Source organism: Sorex araneus, chromosome 6 (genome assembly GCF_027595985.1).
Source record: "Sorex araneus isolate mSorAra2 chromosome 6, mSorAra2.pri, whole genome shotgun sequence".
NCBI lineage: Eukaryota > Metazoa > Chordata > Mammalia > Eulipotyphla > Soricidae > Sorex > Sorex araneus.
The window spans coordinates 146806742-146832014 of NC_073307.1; the positions used below are offsets into that span (position 1 = coordinate 146806742).

General features: G+C 54.5%; 1 protein-coding gene across 3 annotated transcripts; it reads left to right on the forward strand.

The window, feature by feature from the left end:
* Window positions 1–9668: 9668 nt before the first annotated feature.
* On the forward strand, window positions 9669–17113 carry SLC35C1 (solute carrier family 35 member C1). Of its 3 annotated transcripts, none has more exons than XM_004619050.2 (3): window positions 9669–9881; window positions 11152–11675; window positions 15380–17113. In XM_004619050.2, exons 1-3 carry the CDS (start codon window positions 9850–9852, stop codon window positions 15937–15939), a joined length of 1116 nt encoding a protein of 371 aa, XP_004619107.2. In that variant the 5' UTR covers window positions 9669–9849; the 3' UTR covers window positions 15940–17113. The 3 variants fall into 3 exon arrangements, with proteins under 3 accessions (XP_004619107.2, XP_054998523.1, XP_054998524.1); XM_055142548.1 differs by lacking the exon at window positions 9669–9881 and adding an exon at window positions 9992–10073; XM_055142549.1 differs by lacking the exon at window positions 9669–9881 and adding an exon at window positions 10318–10411.
* Window positions 17114–25273: the final 8160 nt, after the last annotated feature.

Consider the following 25273-nt stretch of genomic DNA (forward strand, 5'->3'; position numbering starts at 1 on the left):
TTTAGTCCTTCTTCATTTTGGCAGCCTAGTTGGACCCTGAGATTTTAGTAGCCTCTCCTTGCTCGTCCTTCTCAATGCTGCCGTATTGGGGGCTCTTCCAGGGTCAGGGGAATGAGGCCCATTTTTGTTACTGTTTTGGCATATCGAATATGCCACGGGTAGCTTACCAGGCTCTGCCATGCGGGTGGCATGTAGGGTGGTGGCCCCCTCCCTACTCCTCACTTATCTTCTGTAGCTGGTCCCACCCTACTCCTCATTTATCTACTGTAGCTGGTCCCTCGTCAGTAAGGAGGTACCAGCTACAGTAGATAAGTGAGGAGTAGGGTGGGACCAGTTACAGTAGGGAGGGACCAGCTACAGTAGAAAAATTATACTAGGGGCTGTAGCGATAGCACAGCAGGTAGGGCGTTTGCCTTGTGTGCGGCCGACCCGGGTTCAAATCTTGGCATCCCATACAGTCCCCTGAGCACCGCCAGGAGTAATTCCTGAGTGCAGAGCTAGGAGTAACTGCTGTGCATCGACAGGTGTGACAAGAAAAGAAAAATGATACTACTAGTTCGAGCAGGCACCAGTAATGTCTTTCATTGTGAGACTTATTGTTACTGTTTTTGGCATTTCCAATACGCCACAGGTAGCTTGCCAGGCTCTGCCGTGCGGGCGTGATACTCTCAGTAGCTTGCCGGGCTCTCCGAGAGGGGCATAGTAAAAAAAAGAAGTCAGGGGCTAGAGAGATAGTACAAGTGAGTAGGACACTTGTCTTGCACGCAGCCAACCCAGGTTCAATCCCCAGCATTCCCTATAGTCCTTTATGCCCCACCAAGAGTGATCCTTCAGCACAGAGCCAGGAATAAGCCCTAAGCACTGCCAGGTATCTCCCAGAAACAAGCAAACGGAAACAAAACAAAAAGATTAATGGTCTAAATTAAATAAAATAACTTTTAGCTCAATGCAACTTTAAAAGGTTTTGGTTCTTGACCCAGATGGTACTCCAGAACTACTCCTGACTCAGTGCTCATGGATCATTCCTGACAGGGCTCAAGGGACCATAGGTGGTCCTTGGGGGTTCACCCTAAGTTGGCCACCTGCAAGACAGGTCTTTTACCCTCTGCCCTATCTCTCCAGCCCTAAATTTATTTTCTTTAATGTTAAAAATGCCTCAGTTCAACAGGTAGGGCATTTGCCTTGCACGCGGCCGACCCAGGTTCGATTCTTCCATCCCTCTCAAGAGAGCCCGGCAAGCTACCAAGAGTATCCCGCCCGCACGGCAGAACCTGTCAAGGCAACCCGTGGCATATTCAATATGCCAAAAACAGTAACAACAAATCTCACAATGGAGGCGTTACTGGTGCTCGCTTGAGCAAATCGATGAACAACGGGAGGACAGTGCTACAGTTAAAAACGCCATTCTTCCCAACAATCCCATAAAAATTAGAATTATAAAAGATCATTCACTCTCAATTATTCTGCCTACTACTCATTTAAATTTGCATAAATGTTTCTTGGTTCCAAAGGAATAAAATGGTCTTCCTAAAGTTATCTAGTTCACGCACTCTGAAAATGCATATGAACTTTCAGTCCATTTTCCTATTTGCTTAAAAATGTGAGACCTAGCAATTACTTTTGCACATAAAATTAATAGCTTTCAATTAACATTCATTATTGCGCCATGTTGGGAAAAATAAATAAGAGCCACCACGTGGCTGAAGTAATTTCCATCTATAAAGCACAGTCTCTAATTTGTGTTGCTTCCGAAACGCTTCCCTATGTTTCTTTTGAGTTGCAGGGCGTGGTTGGGGGAGTCACGGCCAGCTCTGCTGATGGGGGGCGTGGGGGAGAGTTGTTCCTGGCTCGTGCTCAGGAGTGACCCCTGGTGGCACTCAGGGGATCGCACCCAGTGCTGGGGAATAGAACCACAGTTGGTTGCGTGCAAGGCAACAGCCTTAACCCTCATATTGTGTCTTTGACCGGTACACTTGATTTTGAAGCATTTCTCACACAGTTCTGGCTGACAGAGACAATAATGGAGAACATGCCTGGTGGGGGGGAAACACACACACACACACACACACACACACACACACACACACATACACACACACGAGGAATACAAATAACCAGTAATTGTGCAGGCAACACTACCCAAAGTGACAGCACACTAGTTCTCTTGCCACCAAGAAGGCTTTTGAGGGGCTGGAGTGATAGCACAGCAGGTCGGACGTTTGCCTTGCACGCGGTCGACCCAGGTTCAATTCCCAGCATCCCATATGGTCCCCTGAGCACCGCCAGAGTAATTCCTGAGTGCAGAGCCAGGAGTAACCACTGAGCATTGCCGGGTGTGACCCAAAAAGAAAAAAAAAATTAATTTAAGAAGGCTTTTGAGCCAGAGGCCAAGGAGCCTAAAGCTGTGTCCGTGGGGCTCAGGGCGGGGGTTGGGGGGGCAATGGGCGGGGGAGAATATGACTGGACCGTGGACCATGGCTCCAGAAACATGATAGATCCCTTCCATCGTGGAGTCCATTCTTTGTTCCCAGAACCTGCAAACTGGGCTTCTTTATGCTTATTTCAGACTACTCAAAAACCAGCTCAGGGGCCCAAAGGCCGGGGCCTGCCAGGGTGTCCTTACCCAAAAGCATCTGAACTGAACGGAGAACCCAGCCGAGGGGAGGGGGCATGGACGGGGCCCCAGCAAGCACAAGGGCCCAATGGGAAGCCACTGGCCAAGTTAAACCAGTGTGAAATCGCCAGACAGCCGTCCCAACCCGCCTTACACGGCCCACTTACAGCTGCACACCAAATACCTACAAAAAGAAGCCAATTTGGGCCGGAGCAATTAGTACAGTGGGGAGGGCATGTGCCTTGCACACGGTCGACCTGGGTTCAATCTCCGACATCCTATGTGGTCCTCTAAGCATCGCCAGGAGTAATTGTGCAGAGCCAGGAGTAACCCCGGAGCATTGCTGGGTGTGACCCAAAAAGGCCCACCCCCAAAAAAAACCAACTTTGGGGTCATAGCACAGTGGGCGGGGCTTTTGCTAGCACGTGGGTGACCCGAGTTCAATCCCTGGCCTCCCATAGGACGTCCCCCCACACCCTGCAGCCCACCAGGAGTGATTCTGGAGTGCGGTAAGCCCTGAGTACTGCCGGGTGTGGCCCCAAACCAAACATATAAGAAAAGCAACCTTTTACCTCCATGTGCCCTTCCGCAAACATACAGCCTGTCTACCCTTCTCCTTCCTGCTGGCCTTCCCCGTCACCCTGTTCTTGGAATCCCAGCCCTCGGGGAGGAAGTAGGGCCATGGGGGCTGGACTTACTCCCTGAACCTGGCCATTCCCAGCCTCAGCGACTCCTGCTTCCTGGGAAAACAGATGCGGCCCCCGTTGCAGCTAGGGCTCTGGGACTGCAAGCAACAGACACAGACACCCGCCAGCCTGCATCCACGGGGGTCGGGGGTCGCTGGAAGAGTTCAGAGTTGATCTGAGAAAGGGGGTGGGGAGTAGGGCGACTCTGGAGCGATTCCAGGCAAGAAGGAAAGGGTAAAGGGTGAAAGCGCTTTCTGAGACTGTGGCCGCCACCCGGATTCATGGGGAGATAAGGTCCGGCTTCATTGTTGCTGCAGTGACTTTTTCTGCTTCACGGAAGAGGAAAAGGGAGCCGGGGCGGGCCAGGGAGAGATGCAGGGAGTCAGGCACTTGCCTTGCACACAGTTGGCCCTTGTTGGATCCCCAGCACCACATCCGGGCCCCTGAGCACAGAGCCAGGCATAGCCCAACCCCACCCCACCTCAAAAGCAGAAATAAAAAAAAATACATCCTGGGCTCACTGGCCTGGCCTAGAACCAGGCAGTACCCACCCCTCTGGCTAGAGGAAAGCACCCCCTGGATTGATGCCCCCAAAGCCTGCACCAGCAGAGGAAGGACCCTCTCAAAGGGCTTGAGAGCGTGGTAAACCCAAAACACAGGACTCACTCGCACATGTGTGTGTGTGTGTGTGTGTGTGTGTCCCCCTCTTCCCATCGCAGCACTGGAAAGCTGTGGCAGGAGACCCAACGGAATAGAGGGGCTCCCCGAGGAAGTGACGTCCACACTGAACACCAAAGGTTCCTGCCACATGCACGGAGGAGGCAGATGTGACCCACCCCCCAGATGCCCATTGGCCAGCCAGCCTGCCTCTCCTTCCTCAGTTTCATCTCCTGAGCTGCCAAGGCCCCCTGCTGGGTCCAAGCCTGGAGCTGGGGCTCCCCCAGGGAGTCAGAGGCTAGGTGTACCTGCCTGATCCTGATTGGCCAGGAGTGGACATAAGACTAGCACTGGGCCCATCAGAGAGAACCTCAAGATGGGAAAAATGGCTTCTCTCCTCCAGTTCACTGGAATCTAAGAGAGAGCTGGGAAATGGGGGAGGAGGTGTACCTGAGGGCAGGGCGGCAGGAGCATCTCTGTGTCCTTTCGATCAACATTGCTTTCAACCTAGAAATGCTCTTTTTAAAACATGTTTTAGTCTGAGTGGTCGAGGGGCTGGAGCGACAGCACAGAGGGTAGGGCATTTGCCTTGCATGCGGCCGACTCGGGTTCGATTCCCAGCATCCCATATGGTTCCCTGAGCACCGCCAGGAGTAATTCCTGAGTGCAGAGCCAGGAGTAATCCCTGTGCATTGCTGGGTGTGACCCAAAAAGCAAAAAAACAAAAACAAAAATAAATAAATAAATAAAGTCTGAGTGGTCGAGAGAGAGTAGTGGGTAAGGAGCTTGCACCGCACACAAACGACCTAGTTCGATCCCCAGCATCCCATATGGTCCCCGGAGCACCGCCAGGAGTAATTCCTGGGTGAGAGGCAGGAGTAACCTCTGAGCATTGCCAGGTATGGCCAAAACACAAAAATAAACAGGTACATATAAAAGTATGTGTGTGTATACGTATGTGTGCGTGTGCGTGTGTGTGTGTGTGTGTGTGTGTGTATACACCAGCCTGAATCATGGACAGTAGGAATGTGGTAGCCAAGCTGATACTTTAAGAGGAGCTCAGACCAGAAGGAGGCAGGGGGAGGAGAGGCGGGTGGGGGAGGGCAGGTACCTAACCCTGTTGGGACAGGCTAGACCTTCAACCAGGCTTCCCTGGATTCTTCAGGGACTTGTGCCCATAAATTCTTCTTCTTCTTTTTTTTTTTTTAAACCAGTTCTCTGCCACCTCACGTACCCTCTGAGATAAAAATCAGAGTCCTGGGGCTGGAGAGATAGCACAGCGGGTAGGGCGCGTTTGCCTTGGCACATGGCCAACCCGGATTCGATTCCCAGCATTCCATATGGTCGCCCGAGCACTGCCAGGAGTAATTCCTGGAAGCAGAGCCAGGAGTAACCCCTGAGTATCACTGGGTGTGATGAGAGGAAAAAAAAAAAAAATCAGAGTCCTGAATCTTAGAGACCTTCGAAATGCTTCCTGTTTGCCTGAGGAGAAAAGCAAGCTGAACTCTGCACTGGAGAGGCCCCGAGATGATGGTCAGCAGGGCCCGTGCCCTCGGCCTTCCACCTGGCCTTGACAGCTCACCAGGAAGATTCTGGGCCGAGGGCTCAAAGCTGTGGGCCAAGTACTAGAACATTCTTTCCCCTCCCGCACCAGCCGAGACAGAACAAACTGTTGATCTGTCTCAGGTACTGCTGGGATTTCTCCATGAAGTGACCTGCTTTTTGGATTTTTGTTTTTTTGTTTTGTTTTTTGCTTTTTGGGTCACACCCAGCTATGCACAGGGGTTACTCCTGGCTCTGCACTCAGGAGTTACTCCTGGCGGTGCTCAGGGCACCACATGGGATGCTGGGAATCGAACCTGGGTCGGCCGCGTGCAAGGCAAACGCCCTACCCACTGTACTATCGCTTCAGCCCCCACAAAGTGAGTTTTTTTATGTTATTTTCCACACACAGCTGTATTCGGTTCAGAGAGCCATTGTAACAAGTGATCCCAGGGACCAGAGAAATAGCGCAGCGGGGAAGGCACTTGCCCTGCACGTGGCTGACCCCAGGGCACCACAAATGCTCCCCCAATTCCCGCCAGGATTGACCTCTGAGCCAGAGCCAGGAGAAAGCCCTAACCTCTGCCAGGTGTGACCCAATACCCTCCCCCACTCCAGAAATAAATAAATTTAAAAATTATCTGGCCTGCAGCTCCTTCTCAGCCCGAATCATTGTTAGTTGTGAGTAATCTTCCCTCCCCAACCCTCAGAGGGTCTGGCTGTCCTTACACCCCTTCAGCCCCTAGCTGGCTCCAGCGCCAGGAACAAGAGCTTCCTGTTATTCTAAATCTCAAAAGCCTCAAAGCTCTGGAGGGATCCCAAGGAGGTGCTCAGCAGGGGGCCTGGGGCACCTGAATGCAAAGCTCAATAAGCACAGAGTTGAACCAGGAAATAACAAGGATGATGACTCTGGCACATAGGATTGCTCAGGAGGAAGCAATCTGGCCTCAGGGAGCCTCCCAGCCTTCTCATTCCTACCTGCAGAAAGTCTCCTCCACCCGGAAACTTCTTTGGGGGCAATAGGGGAATTGAGTCACACCTGGCAGTGCTCGGGGGCTACTCCTGACTCTGTGCTCAGGGGACTGTCCACTGTGTCATAGATCAAACTGGGGTCAGCCGCGTGCAGGGCAGAGCGCCTTACCCGTTCTACCTTCTTTCCCGCCCTGGAAGTTCTTTATGTGTCAAAAGCCTGTGCATCTCATGCTTTGGGACTTACCTGTCCTGTTGTCAGCTCTCCCTTCCAGATAAGGGAGAGCTGACAACATCTCATCCTTATCTGGAAAAGGATCCCCACCCCACCCCCATCTCTCTCTGTCTCTCCCTCCCTCTGTCTCTCTGTCTGTCTCTGTCTCTGTCTCTCTCTCTCAACCCTGTTGCTTTATAGCTTGGCTCAGTTTTCTCATCAGGCAAAGGGCTTCCACTGATTCTAAAAATAGGTACACAGGGGGCTGGAGAGATAGCACAGCGGGTAGGGCATTTGCCTTGCACGCGGCCGACCCGGGTTCAAATCCCAGCATCCCATATGGTCCCCTGAGCACGGCCAGGGGTGATTCCTGAGTGCAGAGCCAGGAGTAACCCCTGTGCATTGCCAGGTGTGACCCAAAAAGCAAAATAAATAAATAAAATAAAAGTAGGTACACAGCATCTCATGTGTTCAGCACTGTGCTAGGCCCTGAACAAGAACAAATTCAGGTTAAGCCTGGGAGACTAGTTATGGGCCACTTGGCCAGGTCAAACTTGTTGCTTCCTTACTTTTTTCTTGACTCCCAAGAAAGACAAGACAACAGGAGCCCCCCCCACCCATCAAGGACCCTGCTCCCCAGCTTGTTACAGCTTCTGCCTGCTCCTCGCCAGCCCCAAATCAAACACCAGGCAGTGACTCTGGACTGAATGCATCCCCTTTCCACGTGGTTTAAACAACCACTATTCCTTATGGAAAGTTCAAAGCAAGGAGTTTGCGCCAAGTAGCTAGATTCATTCAGGGACTGAAGTCCCGTAAGAAATATACCCACCAGGGCTGGAGGGATAGTACATCAGGTAAGGCGCTTACCTTGCATGCAGCCGTCCTGGGTTCGATCCCTGGTCCCATATATGGTCCCCAAGCCCTGCTTGGTAAAGGGAAGGGAAGGGAAAAGAAAGGCTGGGGAAGAGAAAGATGGAAGGAAGGAAGGAAGGAAGGAAGGAAGGAAGGAAGGAAGGAAGGAAGGAAGGAAGGAAGGAAGGAAGGAAGGAAGGAAGGAAGGAAGGAAGGAAGGAAGGAAGGAAGGAAGGAAGGAAGGAAAAGGGCTCAAATCTGGGAAACACTCTGTACAGGCCTATTACAACCTGAAAGCCCAGAAGGGGAGCTAATGAAGCCTGGGGTTCGCTGGCAGAGGGCAGACTGGAGAGAGGGAGCACTTTGGCATCCCAGCCAGCAGGGACTGGCTCCCTCTCACTGATTGGGCCTCCCTAAAGGGCCTGTCTCCCTCACCTGCCCGTCTCCCGCACATCCCTGTCTCCTGCTCATGCCTGTCTCCCTCTCATGCCTGTCTCCTGCGCATGCCTCTCCTGCAGTGGCTCCGCGAGGCTCAGGGGTCAGCTCATTCTGCAAGGAAAGGCTTCCTGTTTGCCTGCCAGGGAGCCGGTCCCGCAAGAACCCAGGGCCTCTCACAAACAAGTTTGCCTAGTTTGTCATTAAAGTCATTGTCACAGTGAGACCCAAAAGAGAAAAGACTGAAAGTCATAACCTCCCAAGCGACCCTCGACCCTCGGAAGAGACTGGTCTAGTGGGGTTCAGACAACCATTCAGCCCCTTTCTTCCATCTTTCCTTCTGCCTCTCCACCCCTAGGGGGGTCTGATTCCCCAGGAATTGATGATCTGATAACACAGGCCAGCAGGAGATCCGCTCACAACTAGGAGTTATAAAGCCTGTCTCAAGGGGGGGCAGGGGCGTGCAGGCCCCACAGAGCAAGAGCCAGAGTGCAGGGAGGAGAGGAGGGGCGTTACATGGAGTTAGCTCTGTGGCGTCTGCACACACACACACACACACACACACACACACACACACACACACACACAAACATTACATGCACACACATGTATATATACAGTATGTGGACACACATGCACAGGCATGTGTGCTCACACTGGATGTGTACTCATATTATGTGTTATGTGCAGTGTATTTGCATGCATACATGAATGTGAGTCTATGCATGGTACAGATACATGCATGTGTGCACATGTGCATACATGCATACATACATATCATGCATGTGGACATAACACCCACATGTGTGCATGTGTGCACACATAGGCATGTGCACATGTGTACCCATGACACACATATGTGCACATACACAAGTGTGCCCACTACAAGCACATGCAAATATACACAAGAATATATACATGTACTGTACAATGCACACACATGCATATACATACAAGTCCACACATCCACAAATACACGTATCACATATGCACAAACACACAGCAAAGGTTGAGAGAGTTAACAAGTGAAATTTTTTTTGGTGGACCTTTTATTTTTTTTTCATTTATTTATTTATTTATTTTAATTAATTTATTTTTTAATTAGTGAATCACCGCGAGGGTACAGTTACAGATTTATACATTTTCGTGCTCGTGTTTCAACAAGTGAAATTTTAAGTGTCCTCCATAGTAGCACTTTTTTTTTTTTTTTGCTTTTGGGTCACAGCCGGTAATGCACATGGGTTACTCCTGGCTTTGCACTCAGGAATTACTCCTGGCGGTGCTGGGGGACCATATGGGATGCTGGGAATCGAATCTGGGCCGGTCGCGTGCAAGGCAAACGCCCTACCCGCTGTGCTATCGCTCCAACCCCTTATAGTACATATTTTTGATTCTGGAGATAACAGACATCCACAGAAGTCCGTCATCTCTCATAATTAACCTTCAAGTACCTATGCTCAGCTTCAACAATCAACACCACGCCTATTTTGCTTTACCTTTTTTGTTTCGTTTTTGGTGAACATTCTGAGGACTTTAAAGCAAGCATCAAACAACTCTCATTCGTACATTAAATGATGCTAACAAAACCGTTTCTGAAATATCACAAAAAGATGGTAGTTGTCCCTACTCTCACGCAAACCAGCGACAGTTTTGAGCGAGAGGACTGAGGCGCGGTCCGGTCCAGCTCACTGACCCGCCCCAGTGTGCAGCTGGAGCAGGGAAACGGGGAGCTGTGGGGCCCGCTAACCCTCGGGGCTGCTTCGTCACCGAGCGTCCCGGGTTGCTGGCCGAGCCGGGCGCGGTGCAGGAGCCCCTGCGAGCTGGAAGCCTCGGAGCGGTTGTTGTGGGGGCCGCATTCCGGGGGGCGTCGAGGGCCAGGGATGCGGCCGGGCCTCGGGACTTGCAAACTGCGGTAAGAGAGTGGGCTGGGAGTGCGCGGTCCGGGGCGGGGGGCGTCCCGAGAGAGCGCGGGCGGAAGGAGCGGAGGTCAAGGCTAGGCGGGGGGCGGGGTGGGCGCGGGCGGTCCCGTCCCGCGGGCGGGCGGGCGCGGCCCAGCAGGTGCAGTGCGGGGTGGGGCGCGCGGGCAGTCGGAACGAAGGTGGAGGTGAGCACGGACGCTGGAGACCCGGGCCTGGCGCGGGGCGCGGGTTTTTGCAGAAGCGGGAGAGCGATCAGGGAGTTGGGGGGGAGGAGATGCTGAATTCAGCAGTGGGGGGGGGGGGTGGAGGTGGTGGGGGAGCCTGGGTTCAGACCCCCGGGAAGGCTCAAACTGGGGGACCGGACGGCCGCTGGGCTCGGGGGCAGGGGATGACTGGCGGGGTGGGCATGCGGCCGGGTAGAGGGGCACGGGCCGGGGGATCTCGAAAGGATGCGCAGATCGGGGTGAGGGGGTGGCCCGGAGAAGGCCTGGGGATGAGCCGAGTGGGCAGAGACATTCTCAAGGTGGGTGCTTGCAGGAAGGAGTCCGAAGGACAAGACCCCCGCCGCGGACGCCGAGACGCGTCCGAGGCCGGGAGGCCGCCGGGATGCCTCCCCCCACCCCGACCCCCCATCCCCGCGAGCCTCGGCCTTTTCCCGACCGTGGTGACTTTAAAGGTGCCGCCGGGAGTGCGGGCCCTTTAAGGAGGACTCGGGGGGCGTGTCAGGAAGTGAGTCGTGGCTCCGCCCCGCCCGGGGCTGCGCGGCCGCCGGAGAGCGGAGGCCGCGGGCGACTGACCCGGGACCCCGAGGTGCCTGCCGGGGCGGCGCGCGGGGCGCGTGCAGGGTCCGCTCCCTGAGCACCGCCGGGCGCCACCCGCGCCCCGCCGCAGCCCCCGCACGCCTCGGCCTCTCCCCGCAACGGCCTCGCCTGCGGGCCGGCCGCTCCTGCCCGGGTCCTGGCTTTGCATTCCTCCCTTTCCTCCCGGTCCATGCCTCTGGCTTCCCGGCCCCTTCTCCCGCTGGCCATCTCGGTCCAACCCAAACGTGGCCCTTAGCTGGCCCCTCCCCGCTTCTCTGCTGCAAGGGGCCGGGGAGGTGGGTCGTGGGGGCTCAGCCCAGCAGCTGAGCGGGAGGTGGACAGGCCTCTAGGCTGTGGGGCACCCCCACCCCCTTGACCGGTCCTCGTCGTGATAGCAGAAAGCAGAAGTGAGGGTCTCTGAACTCCGGGGTGACTCCCCCCGCTCCTCTGCCACCATGAACAGGGCCCCCCTGAAGCGGAGCCGGATCCTGCACATGGCGCTCATGGGGACAGCTGACCCCTCCCGAGAGACCAGCGAGGCGGCGACGCCCTTCGTGCTGCGGGCCCTGCAGATCGCGCTGGTGGTCTGTCTCTACTGGGTCACGTCCATCTCCATGGTGTTCCTGAACAAGTACCTGCTGGACAGCCCCTCCCTGCAGCTGGACACCCCCATCTTTGTCACCTTCTACCAGTGCCTGGTGACCGCCCTCCTCTGCAAGGGCCTCAGCACCCTGGCCACCTGCTGCCCGGGCGCCGTGGAGTTCCCCACCTTGCACCTGGACGTCCACGTGGCCCGCAGCGTGCTGCCCCTGTCGGTGGTCTTCATCGGCATGATCACCTTCAATAACCTCTGCCTCAAGTACGTGGGCGTGGCCTTCTACAACGTGGGCCGCTCGCTCACCACCGTCTTCAACGTGCTGCTGTCCTACCTGCTGCTCCGCCAGACCACTTCCTTCTACGCCCTGCTCAGCTGCGGAGTCATCATCGGTGAGTGGCCACTGGCCAGGCTCTCAGAGAAAGGGGACGGGCAAGCGGGTAGACTCTGTCAATCCCAGCTCCTTCCTTTCCAGCCCCTTAGGAGGCTCAGAGACAGGAAGTCATTTGCTTGAGGTCACTTAGCTTGGGAGTGGGGGGTTCCACCCCATTATGATCCCCAAGGTGGGGTCATAGTCCAGGTTTCATGGCGGGACAGTTAGCGGCACAGAGAAGTTCGGTGACATGTCCCAGATCACACGTGACACGTGGCTGAGATGGGACCTGATCTGTGGCAGCCAAACTCTTCTCTGTTGCCTCCCAGGAGCTGCAGGCAGGGCCTTCGCTCCTCCGCCTGTGGCTTCCTCTACATCCCGGATCTCTCTGGCCTCGCGTGATAACGCCTGTGCTGATGGCAAGAGATACACTTGGAGAAGCCTTAGTGGTCTTCCCAGACGTGGCCCTCAGAAATTAGCCACTTTTTTTTTTTTGCTTTGCTTTGTTCGAATTACTTTGGGGCCATGTCCAGTGGTGCTCAGGGCTCACTCCTGGCTCAGCACCAGGAATCACTCCTGGCAGGGCTCAGGGGACCTTAGGGGGTGCCAGGGATCAAACCCAGGCCTGCCAGGCAAGCGCCCTACCCCCTTGTACTGTTGCTCTCCCCCTCAAAATAATCATTCTTGGTGGGTGACATCTCCTGTGTCCCAGGTGCTCCCATCACCGTGACCCTCCCATTCAGACAAGGCAGCTGAGGTTCAGAGCAGTTCAGTGACGTACTGAGGTCCACGCCCCTCTGGCAGCCAGCAGGCAGGATGCAAAGCTCAAGCTCTGTTCTCGGCCCATCCATGCCCCAGGCCCTGCCCACGGCCGCACTCACCCACGTGAGAGCCTGTGTCCTGGGACCCGACCAGAGGTGTAGTGTTTGAAATTCAGTTTCTCAGGCACCGGCTAGAGCGATAGCGCAGCAGGTAGGGCATTTGCCTTGCACGCAGCCGACCCAGGTTCGATTCCTCTGTCCCTCTCAGAGAGCCCGGCAAGCTACCAAGAGTATCCCGCCCACCCAGCAGAGCCTGGCAAGCTACCCGTGGTGTATCCGATATGCCCAAAACAGTAACATCAAGTCTCACAATGGAGACGTTACTGGTGCCCGCTCAAGCAAATTGATGAGCAACAGGATGACAGTGACCATGACAGGCACTGGTGCTGCCAGTGCTGTAAGCTGATTCTGTGGCCGTTTTTCAAGTGCTCAGTAGCCGCCCAAGGCCTCTGCCTGGTGTAGTGGCCTGTGCAGGTTCTCGAATGGCACCATGGACGCAGATGTCCACTCGGGGACAGACAAAGCTCAGTGGCAGAGGGTGTGCTTTGCACACTCCGGGCTCAGTCCTGGGATGCCTGCCCAGAAGTTTCCGTGGGCAGCACCAAGAGGTCAGAGCTCTCCCCTGACCGCACAGCCCCGCTTCCTGGGGTGGGGGTCCTGCCACGTGGGAGCGGGAACATGGATCTGAACCTGGCCGGGTGGTTCCTGCCGAGGTACCGCGGGCGCGAGCTGACCTACATCTGTTTCCACGCTGGCCCCGAGCTCAGCCTGGGGTGCTGCCGTTGTAGGGAAGTTGCGTCCCCAGCCGCCTGGCCTAGAAAAGCGTTTCCATCACGGGCCCCTGGCTGGATCCAGGCCCGAGATGGGAGTTGGGCTGCAGGAGGGACTGCGGAGACCCCTGGCAGACCTCCCGCCCTCAAGGGAGCAGGACCCGGGTCCCAGCCTGAGGCCTGCTGAGAGCCTGTGGGAGAGAAAGCCGCAGCTCTCACAGGAGAAACTGAGTTCCAGAAAGTGGTTGAGGAAATGTCCGGGCGGGAGTCCAGTCGCTGTCAGCGAGATGCTTTCTGACAAGGGGCGTCATCAGCTGCTGTAGGGACCAGGTGTCGAAGTTGGGGCTCCCTGAATCCCCCCACTGTGCAGAGTCTCTTCTTCCTTACCCTTACGGGGAAGCCCGCCTCCTCCTCCCCCTCCTTCTCTTTCTCCCTCTCCCTCACCTCCTTCTCTTCCCTCCTCCTGGCCACCAGAAAGAGTTTCTTTTCTTTTTTCTTTCTTTTTGGGTCACACCCGGTGATGCTCAGTTACTCCTGGCTTATGCACTCAGGAATCACTCCTAGCGATGCTCAGGGGACCATATGGAATGCTGGGAATCGAACCCGGGTCAGCCGCGTGCAAGGCAAACGCCCTACCCGCTGTGCTATCACTCCAGCCCCCAGAAAGAGTTTCTTAAGGATCTTGGATCTCGTCTATTCCACCTTTTTTTGTTTTTGTTTTTTGGGTCACACCCAGCGATGCTCAGGAATTACTCCTGGCGGTGCTCGGGGGACCCTATGGGATGCTGGGAATCGAATCCAAGTCAGCTGCATGCAAGGCAAACACCCAATGTGCTGAACTATCGCTCCAGCCACTCATCTATCCCACCTTAAAGCCGCTTCCCCTTATGGCCACCCCGGGGACTGCCTCCATCCAGTTCTGTCCAGTCCTCATGCCGACTAACCCAACTAACCCGTCCGTCTGTGGCTGGGCTCAGGAGGAGTCAGGCAGGGACGCCTTACGGCCAGATGGGCCGTGATCCCTGACGCCGCCACCGTGCATTCTGGTGGCCAGCTGGAGTGTGGACTGGCCACAGCCCCAGGTAGGGGAGCTCAGAGGAGTTGGGGGACTTGACCCCAGCCGACCAGCCTCCAGCCGGCAGACCCCAAATCTCTCTCAGACTCTCCTGGTTTTCCTCCTCTCCAGATGCTGTGGTGGGGGATAGAGGAGAGGCACATGGGTGCCAGTCATCTGGGAAGGTGGGCTGTGGCTGGGGAGACTGTGCCAACCTTGCGGAAGGCCCAGAGCTGACCCAGTAGAGTTACAAGGTTCAGTTTCACCCATGGCAGAGCGGAGCAATAGCACAGCGGGTAGGGCGTTTGCCTTGCACGCGGCTGACCTGGGTTCGATCCCCGGCATCCCATAGGGTCCCCCAAGCACCGCCAGGAGTAATTCCTGAGTGCAGAGCCAGGAGTAACCCCTGAGCATCGCCAGGTGTAACCCAAAAGGCAAAAAAAAAAAATGGCAGTTTCACCTTTGGCAGAAGCCAACACTCAGACTGAAATCATGTGTCCCGAGGCTAAGTCTGCACCTACTGACATCACCTGCTTTCAGACCGGTTCTCCGAGCTCCTCTCCTGTTTTATGGCCTCGTTAAAATCGTGATTAAAAAGTAACGGGAACAGAGGCTGGAGTGATAGCACCGCGGGCAAGGCGTTTGCCTTACACACGGCCAACCCGGCTTCAATTCCCAGCATCCCATAGGGTCCCCCGAGCACCGCCAGGAGTAATTCCTGAGTGCAGAGCCAGGAGTCACCCACCCCTGAGCATCGCTGGGTATGACCCAAAAAAGCAAAAAAAAAAAAAAAAAAGTAACGGGAACAGCAGGAGCCCTGCTTGCCTTGAGTGCAGGTAGGCCTGGTGGATCCCCGGGCATCCCGTAAGATCCCCATCCCCCCTCCCGGCACTGCCTGGAGTAGTGCCTGAGTGCAGAACCAGGTGTGGCCCCAACACACACACACACACACACACACACACACACACACACACACAACAAGCCCTTGTGTCTTCCTGCTGTGGAATGGAGCTGGGTGGATTCAGGTCACTCAGACCCTCTCAGCTCTCCCCTCTTCCTCTTCCTCTCCCCGCTCCAGGCGGCTTCTGGCTGGGCGTGGACCAGGAGGGAGCCGAGGGCACCCTGTCCTGGGTGGGCACCCTCTTCGGCGTGCTGGCCAGCCTCTGCGTCTCGCTCAACGCCATCTACACCAAGAAGGTGCTCCCGGCGGTGGACGGCAGCATCTGGCGCCTCACCTTCTACAACAACGTCAACGCCTGCGTCCTCTTCCTGCCGCTGCTGCTGCTGCTGGGCGAGCTGCAGGCGCTGGGCCGCTTCCCGCAGCTGGCCAGCGCCCACTTCTGGGCCATGATGACCCTGGGCGGCCTGTTCGGCTTCGCCATCGGCTACGTGACGGGGCTGCAGATCAAGTTCACCAGCCCCCTGACGCACAACGTGTCGGGCACGGCCAAGGCGTGCGCGCAGACGGTGCTGGCCGTGCTCCAGTTCGAGGAGACCAAGAGCTTCCTGTGGTGGGGCAGCAACCTGCTGGTACTGGGCGGCTCCTTCGCCTACACCTGGGTCCGGGGCTGGGAGATGAAGAGGACCCAGCAGGAGCCCGGCCCCCGGGAGGAGGAGAAGAGCAGCCTGGGGGTCTGAGCTCACCCGAGGGGGCGCCGCCCAGCCCTGGCATTGACTGAGAGGGCAGCCTGGAGCCCGCCGCAGGGCGTGGCCGTGGGCCTGGTTTACAGCGCTCTTGATCAGAGTCTGGCAGCTGAAATGCCTGTCAGGACCCGCTTGTTCCGGGATTTATTTTTTTTTGTTCCCCCCCACCCAAGGGTGGTGGGACCCCCGCGGGAAGAGCCAGTTAGGTTCTCCGGAAAAGCATCAGCTCTTGGGGTGGAGGATGGGGGGGACAGCACCCCCTGGACACCCCGATCCTCGGCCTTCTACCTCCATGTGACCTTCAGGGTTGGGGTCGGAACGGGTGAGGTCACTGGTATGCACTTACTCTCAGGGCAGATGGGGGTACCCAGCACACAACCCCCGCCAAAAGGGATCCAGGGTGGGCGGGTAGCATCACCTGGGCCCTTGGAGCAGCCCCCTGCACACAGAAGCACGGGCTGGGCCCCGGGAGGAGCCGCACGCACATGCCTCTTGCCCGTGTGGACTGGCAGGCCCTGTGGGAGGGGTGCAGGGTCTGGTGTCCCCCTGCCTCACCCCGGTGCCTCCAGGGCCTGCTGGGCAGCAGCCGGGGAGCGATGCCCTGGGCCGTAGGGTATGGCCCACCACGGGCAAGTGCCCTTTTCCCACCATCGGCACACGGGAAGCACACAGCGTCTGGCTGAGCAAGGGCATGAACCACATTGGTTTTCCCGCCCCCAAGGTGTCAGGTCCCCTCTGCTGGCCCCCGGCCCCTGCCCAGGGACCTGGCTCAGGTCTCCGCCTCCTGCAGGTGAAGGTACAGGAGCTGCTCTGCCTTCTCCCCTCTCCAAATGCATCAGCCCCAGGCAGGGCTGAGGGACCCCAGGCCCCCTCCCTGGGGGCAAGTGTTACAACAGAACCGAACCAGAACCTTCTCTTCTGAGGTGGGGGTGCTTGTCCCCCCACCACCCCACCCTGACCACGGGGCGTCTCTCACCGGCCCGTCCCTTCTGGGGGCACTCTCCCACCCCTCTCATGAGGGATAACTCGCCGTGCTTCGAGCCAAGGCGGGGGAGGGTGGGTTTTCTACCAGGACCCCCCAGAATCCAGCTGGTTTTTAATGAAGTTGGGGCTGATGCCCTGGGTGGTAGTGTATGATTTCATTAAAAATCCAAGGAAGATTCCATGAGAGTGTGTGTGTGTGTGCATGCACATGTGTGAGATCATCAGGTGTGTGTGAGTGTGAGATCTTCAGGTGTGTGTGTGTGTGTGTGTGTGTGTGTGTGTGTGTGTGTGTGTGTGTGATGGCCTGAGAAGATCATCAGGTGTGTGTGAGTGTGAGATCTTCAGGTGTCTGTGTGGTGTGTGTGTGTTGTGTGTGATGGCCTGAGAAGTGAAGGCCCAGCAGGACCCTTCTGAGCAGGAGGTGGAGAAACCTAGCCCCTTCCAGGTATATGGGGCACAAACACCCCCCACCTCACCCCTGTTCTTTTATTGCTGTTGACCGTGCGGGCTGGAGGCGGGCCTGTGCTGAGCCCGCACCATCACAACTCCCCCGTGATGCATTCAGAAGCCTGCCCATGGGCCAAGTTTGGGGATTCTGTGACCCCACCCCCTGTGTGTTTGAGTTGGGGTGCCAGTCACAGTGTAAAAAACTGGGACCTTGGCCAGAGCGGTGGCAGCAGAGATGGATGAGGCAAAAGGGGTGAGGCGGGGGGAGCCTCCAGACCCCGCAGACCTGCTTAGGAAACAGGAAGATGGTCCTGTAACAGGCCCTTAGACCAAGGCTGGGGTTTGGGGTTGATAATTCAGATCTTTCAAGTCCAAGCTATAGGGAGGGGGGACAAGGCATGCAAAAGTGGGGGCTGGGGATGTGGCAGGAATGAGGGAGGCCGTGGGTCCCATCCCTGGCAGCGCGGGGAGCATCCGGGTCTTTCCCGGGGTAGCTGGGTGCCCCGCCCCCTACTGGGCAAAGCTCCCCAGGTGCCCTTTCCGTAGCCGTACCGGATGCGACCTTGGGCCTTGTGTTTTCAGAGTACTTCCTCTGTCATCGTCAGAGACCAGGTAAAGGATACACTGCAGATAAAAACAGCCTCCCCACCCCTGCTCTCAGGGTTGGGGAGAGACTGCGGTGGACAGGGCGTTTGCCCTGTGTGCGGCTGACCCATCTTTAATCCCCATCATCCCCTATGGTGCCCTGAGCCCTGCCGGGAGTGATCCCTGAGCACTGCCAGGTGTGGCCCAAAAGGAAAAGTTAAATTAAAAATAGAGCTGCTGGGAGCGGGTTTAGGACGCTTGCCTTGCACAGTGTCAACCCAGGTGCCACATTGAGTCCTCCAGCTCTGCCAGGAGTGAGCCTTGAGCACAGAGCCAAGTGCAAATCCTGAGCACTGCTGAATGTTGCACCTTGCAAAACACACACACACACACACCACTTAAAAGAACCCTGTCTCACAAAAATCTGTAACACCATTGAGACAGCTTCGAATTACAAAACTTCTAGAATATTAATAACTTAAGACCCAAAAGGGCCTTGGCATTCATTCTTCCCAGGAGTATTTCTGATGTGCCTCCCATGTGCCAGGTATCCATCAGAGATGCAGAGGAGCCATAGCCCCTGTGTCCTTGGAGCAGAGTCAGAAAAGAGGGACAGTCACGAAGAGATACAAAATAAATAATGCATAATGCATGCCGCAGAGATAGCACCTCCTTAGGGGACAGAATGTGTCCGAGTATGACTTCAGTTCAGTGGGGCAGAGGAAACCTGTATCAAGATAGGACTGAAGAATTAAATCCAGGGGTGGCATTGTACAACAGAGATGGCATTTGCCTTGCATGCAGCTGACCCAGGTTCGTCCCCCAGCATCCCATATGGTCCCCCAAGCGCCTCCAGGAGTAGTTCCTGAGTGCAGAGCCAGGAGTAACCCCTGAGCATCGCTAGGTGTGACACCCCACCCCAAACAAAATTAAATCAGGGATTTACATCAGGAGCACATGACTGTGTGAGGTCCTGGCTGGGTCCTGATGCTCAGGACTGACAGAGGGGGATAAAAAGAAAAGAAACAAAGGCGGCAAAGGAGTCGTCAGGACATCTGAAATCAGAACGTGCAGGCAGGTAGGCAGGTGGATTAGTGGGCACCGTGCCCCCCGCCCCTAGAGGCTGGAGTGTGGTTGGTGGGGGCGGGGGGAAAGGAAGGGCAAGTGGGGCTGAGAGATGATGAATAGCAAGGTCAGCAGGGGGTGGGGGTGAGGCGGGGGTGCCGCACGTGGCTTGGCAGTAGAGCCTTGCAGGTGTGAGGCCCTGGGTTCCAACCCCAGTGCCACAAAGACACTGCACAAGAAATGGTGGGCAGCAGAGGTAAATGGCCTTATTGCTTCCACGTCTCTGGGCTATGACTGAAAATGCACTGGAATGGCTGGAACGGTGCCTTCCTGTTTCACCACCTTCCCTTCTCCCCGGCCCCTTGGCACTGCCCCCATCTCCCCTCACTTCTCCTGGGGACCTGACCTGACCAAAGAAACACAAAAAAAAGGAACATTCTGGACTTCTAAGGCCAGGACGAAGGGCTTCCGGGCTGGGCTCCGTCTGTCCCCTGCACTCCCGAGGCCACCCCAGGAAGCTCACGTGAGCCACCGAGGAAGAGACAGGGAGGGCAAGAAGGCGGACAGCCGACCCACATCCCCTCCTGTCCAACGCTGCCCCCCACAGGGAGATGGGCAGGGGCACCTCCCGTCCCCCCACAGGCCCTGGAGCAAAGGAAAGTCATGGAAACCTCTGCATGGGTCCAGGGCACTGACTGACTGAGTAAAGGGGGGGGGGGGGGGTCCTTGAGGGCAAGCTGGAGTTTCTTTGGGAATTTCAGGAAGATCAGAGATGCGCCCAGGAAAGCAGCGACCAGATCCCGTGTCTATGGGAGCAAAGTCCCCACCTTCCTGCCAGAGTTTTTCCCTCGCCCGACCCCCGCCCCAGGTCTATGGCTCATTTGGGGTCTGATTCCTCAAGTTCCCTGGGGCAGGATGTGATGGGGGCAGGTGTCCCCATGCAAGGTGGGGACAGCCACCCACTCGCTCTGGAGCCAACCAGAGAGACACGGATTCCACCTCCCCGGTGTGCCCTCCCCCCGTCCCTCCCCCCACGGCCAGCCCTACCTTCTGTGAAAGGGCTAAATTCACACCCTGAGCTGGCGGAACCCAGACCGCAGAGCCTGCCACGCTGGGCGCCTGGTGCACAGGCGTGCAGGGAGCTTAGGCGGAGGCAGGTGGTATGTGAGCGTGGGGGAAGGAGGAAGGAAAGGCGGGGGCCCCCTTCTGGTTCTGCACTCAGGAACTACACCTGGCGGTGTTCAGGGAACCATACAGGATGTCAGGAATCAAACCCGGTTTGATCATGTGCAAGGCAAACGCCCTCCCTGCTGTACTATTTGCTCCGGTCACTTTCTAATCACTCCTATCACTTCCTAGGCTTATCCTAGCCACTTCCTAGCTGCTCCTTAATCACTTCCTACCTACTTCCTGGTCACTTCCTGTTACTCTCTAGTTATATCCTAGATATTTCCTCGTTGTCACTTCCTTGCTGCCTTCCTGTCTACTTCCTATATATTTCCTCGCTCTGTCCTGATCATTTCCCAGGCACTCAGCCGGAGGCCCTGCCCCTCTCAGCCTCAGTTTCCTTTTCTGTATATGCCCGCAACACCGCTCTGACCACCACTGAACCGGCATGGTGATATCAGCGGTCATCTTGGTGAGGGGCACAGATGTGGCTGAGAGCACAGATCAGCAGACCTCGCCACGAGTCATATTCCTCTGTGAGCTTCCTGGCTGCGTCTGCACACAAGTACTGCACGCTGCAAGGGGAAACGTTCACGGGCTTCCTTCCTTCCCTGCATTAGAAGTTTCTCAAGGGACAAGCATCATGCCTAGTTCAACCCTGGGTCCCCGAGGACCTTCTTGGAGCCCGGCCCAGCAGGCACGCGGTCAGTTTTGCCCACTGAATGATTAATAACCTTTCGAGCAAGAGCAGAATTTCAAAATCATCATTCATGTCTACTCTGTGACAAACTCCCATCCCTAAGGTCCTCCTCACGCTGGGTGGGGGAGAAGGGTACCCGAGCTCTGTGTCTGAGCCACAGGCTCCCTGCTCACTGCTGGTTAGCCCAGTGTCCCAAACCAAGCACCATCCCCAAATCAGAATTTGAGAGGCACTTGTCCCTGTTAGGAGTCGCCGGAAGTTAGGGAGAAGGAGGCCACATCAGGCCTTAAACCCAGTGTGGGAAACCCAGCAGGGAAAACTAGCGTGCAGAGAAAGGAAAGAGAAAAGTCGAGGGCCAAAGGCATTGGATAGGGGTTAAGGACCTTGCCTTGCACACTGCAGACCTTGTTTTGATCCCCAGAACCACACAGGGTCCCCAGAGCACCCTCGGGAGTGGCCCTTGGAATACACAGCCAGGAGTAGTCTCTGAACACCCCAGGTGGGGCCTAACCCTCATGACCCCAACAGAATAGAGATAAAAATTTCAGGAGCAGTCAACAGTGGGTGTGGTCTTGCACCATCCTTGGATGTGACATGCATGGCCGCCCCCAAGACCATCAGTAATACCCCCAAGGAGTATTACTGGGTGGGAGGGGGAAGAGTGGAGAGGAGAGGGGAAAAGGGAGGGAAGGGACTAACCCCCTTCTGCCCCGTATATGTTTCCAAGGGCCATCACTATTAAAGCATCTCAGTTCTTTCTCCTTTCTGGGTTTTTTGGTTCATTTTTCTGGTCCCACTCAGTGATGCTCAGGGCCTACTCCTGGCTCAGTGCTCAGCGGTCACTCCCAGCCGTGCTCTTGGAGGACCAAGTGATGCTGGGGATCAAACCCAGGGCTCCCGCATTCAAAGCCACACTCCAGTTTGTGGTCTTCCCAGCCCTCTTCCTCCCTTTTTAAATTCCCAAAGGGCATTCTATTGTCTGGACACACAACAGTCCTGCTTATGCACTGATCTGGGGATGAACAATTGGGCTGTTTCTATTTCTCCGGCTGTGAAGACCAGCTGTTTGCTTGGCTTGGTTACGAGCTTGACAGCGTGGACTTGGGCATAAAGTTTTCTTTTGTGTCCTGCTGTGGATCAATATTAGATTCATTCCCCCACCCATGATTTTCTTTCTTATTTATTTATTTATTTATTTATTTATTTATTTATTTATTTATGTTTTGTTTGGGTTCTTGGGTCATACCCGGCAGTGCTCAGGGCTTGCTCCTGGCTCTAGGCTCGGGGATCACTCCTGGCAGACTCAGGAAAGTATCTGGGGTGCTGGGGAGCCAACACGAGTTGGCCATGTGCCAGGCAAACACTTTAACCACTGGATTGTCGCTCCAGCCCCATCAATATTAAAATTGTTGAGCTTCCTCCAAGTTGTTACAGGTAGTTGTAGTCATCACTTGTATCACTTGTCATCCCGTTGATCTTCAAGTTGCTCAAGCGGGCACCAGTAACATCTCCATTGGTCCCTGTAGTGTGCTAATGTGGCCCAATGATATCTGCTCGCTCCAAGAACACGAAGAGCCTCAAACCGTTCGTTCAGGGTTTTGACGAAGAAGTCTGACCATCTCAGAGGTGGGCGGCCACGCGATCTTTTGACGTCCCGTGGAATCCAGTCAGTAACAGCTCTAGTCCAGCGGTCGTGGTTGTAGTCATGGGTCACTTAATTGCCAAGACACATTCTGAGATGTGTGTTGTTAGGTGGTTGTGTTAGAGAGAAACACCAGAAAGTGTAACTACACACATCTAGGTGGGGCAGTCTTTACCACACCCAGGTAATGCCACATAAGCTTCTTGGGATCCTCAAATATAGCTAGAAACTATTCATTTTTGTTGCTGCGTTTCTTTGTCTGAATACACCACTATTGATTTTTCCACTGATGAACACTGAGTTGTTTCTGGTTTGGAACAATTGCCAATGCTGCTGTGTCAGCATTTTTGTGCTTGTCCTGTAGCACCAGTACAAGATTTCTGTTGGGTATGTAGTAGGGGTCCCACCGCTGGACCGTAGTGTAGGTTGTTCATGATCCTTTCTGAGAGGGGTAGAAAGCACCTTTCCAAGTATCCGGCCTCATTTTCACTTGTGTCTTTTCCTGTTTCATGTGTAAAGCTACTTAAATATTCTGGATTTTTTTTTTTTGGCTTTTTGGATCCCACCCAATGATGCACAGGGTTACTCCTGGCTCTGCACTCAGAAATTACTCCTGGCAGTGTTTGGGGACCATTTGGGATGCTGGGGATTAAACCTGGGTTGGCCACATGCAAGGCAAAAGCCCTACCGGGTGTACTATCGCTCAGACGCCAAAGTTCTGGATTTAAAGGCTTTAAGAATTATAAGGGTGGATCAGAGCATAGTACAGCATGTAGGGTACTCGTTTTGCACCTCAAAAAGACACACACAAGGGGGCTGGAGTGATAGCACAGCGGGTAGGGCATTTGCCTTGCACACAGTCGACCCGGGTTCAATTCCCAGAATCCCATATGGTCCCCTGAGCACGGCCAAGGGTAATTCCTGAGTGCAGAGCCAGGAGTGACCCCTGAGCATCACTAGGTGTGACCCAAAAAGCAAAAAAAAAAAAAAAAAAAAAGGACACACACACAAAAATTATAAGTGTGACAATGATCTTCTCCCAGTCTGGATCTGCTTTTTCATTCTCTAAAGTAATGCTTCTGATCTACAAAAGTTCTGCTTTTATTTTTAATTTTTGTTTGTCTTTTTTTTTGACCCACAGCTGACTCTGCATTCCAGAATCACTCCTCATGGGCTTAGGGGACCATAGGGGATGCCACGTTGGCTGTGTTTAAGGCAAGTGCCCTACCCACCGTACAATCCTCTGGACCAGAAGTTGCTGGTTCTAATGTAATTTGATTTATTGCTCATTCTTTTATGATGAGTGCTCCCTATAAGAATTCTTTGTCTAATATGGACGATTTTCAAAAAACTAGAAGTTGAGCTTCCATTTGACCCAGCAATACCACTCCTGGGAATATATCCCGGAGAGACAAAAAGGTATAGTAGAAAAGACATCTGCATTTCTATGTTCATTGCAGCACTGTTTACAATAGCCACAATCTGGAAAAAAACAGAGTGCCCTAAAACAGATAACTGGTTAAAGAAACTTTGGTACATCTACACAATGGAATACTATGCAGCTGTCAGAAAAGATGAAGTCATGAAATTTGCATATAAGTGGATCAACATGGAAAGTATCATGTTGAGTGAAATGAGTCAGAAAGAAAGAGACATAGAAAGATTGCACTCATATGTGGAATATAAAGTAGCAGAGAGGTACGAACTTGCAATGATGTAATTTCTGGCAGAAATTTCTCTGGACTTAGTTACTAAAATATTAAAATACAGAAATCCAAAACAGTGCGGCCGCTATTACGGCCGCTCAACCTCATATCTCTTCATTCTCAGCAATGGAAAACAAATTATCAAATGCTTCCTTTTCAGCAGGTCTGACTTTGGGGGGGAGAAACTCCAAAGAATAATAGTGAGTTTTTTGTTGAAATATTGAATATAATCAAAGTAAAGTGAAAGTAAAGTGAAATTTATCAGCTACACAGGCGGGGTGGGGGGCTGGGGGGCTGGGGGCTGGGGGAGGTATACTGTGATTATTATTATTTTTTTTTTTTAGTTTTTGGGTCACACCTGGCAATGCTCAGAGGTTACTCTTGGCTCTGCACTCAGGAATTACTCCTGGCGGTGCTCAGGGGACCATGTGGGATGCTGGGAATTGAACCTGGGTCAGCCACTTACAAGGCAAACGCCTTACCCGCTGTGCTATCGCTCCAGCCACCTACTGTGATTCTTGGTGGTAGAATATGTGCACTGGTGAAGGGATGGGTGTTCGAGCATTGTATAACTGAGACTTAACCTGAAAGCTTTGTAACTTTCCACATGGTGATTCAATTAAAAAAAAAAAAGAATTCTTTGTCTAGTCCTAAGGTCATCAGGATATTCTCTTAGACCCTACTTAAACTGTGTGTCACAGACACGTCTGAGGTCACATAACTGAATGTGGGACTTGTGAAAATTTGTTCTTAAAATAATATGATTTAGGGGCTGGAGCGATAGCACAGCAGGTAGGGCGTCTGCTTGCATTGCCTATAGCAAACCCCAGGTCCATCTCCAGCTTCCGATATGCACCCGAATGCTTTAAAGCCTCCCTCCCCCCAGTGATGCCTGAGAGCAGAGCCAGGAGTAAGCCCTGAGCACTGCTGGGTGTGGCCTAAACAAAACACAACAAAACCAAAAAAAAAAAAAAAAGACTAAAGCAAACCAACCATGTACTCGAGCAGGAATGGAATATTTGTGCAGGTGCT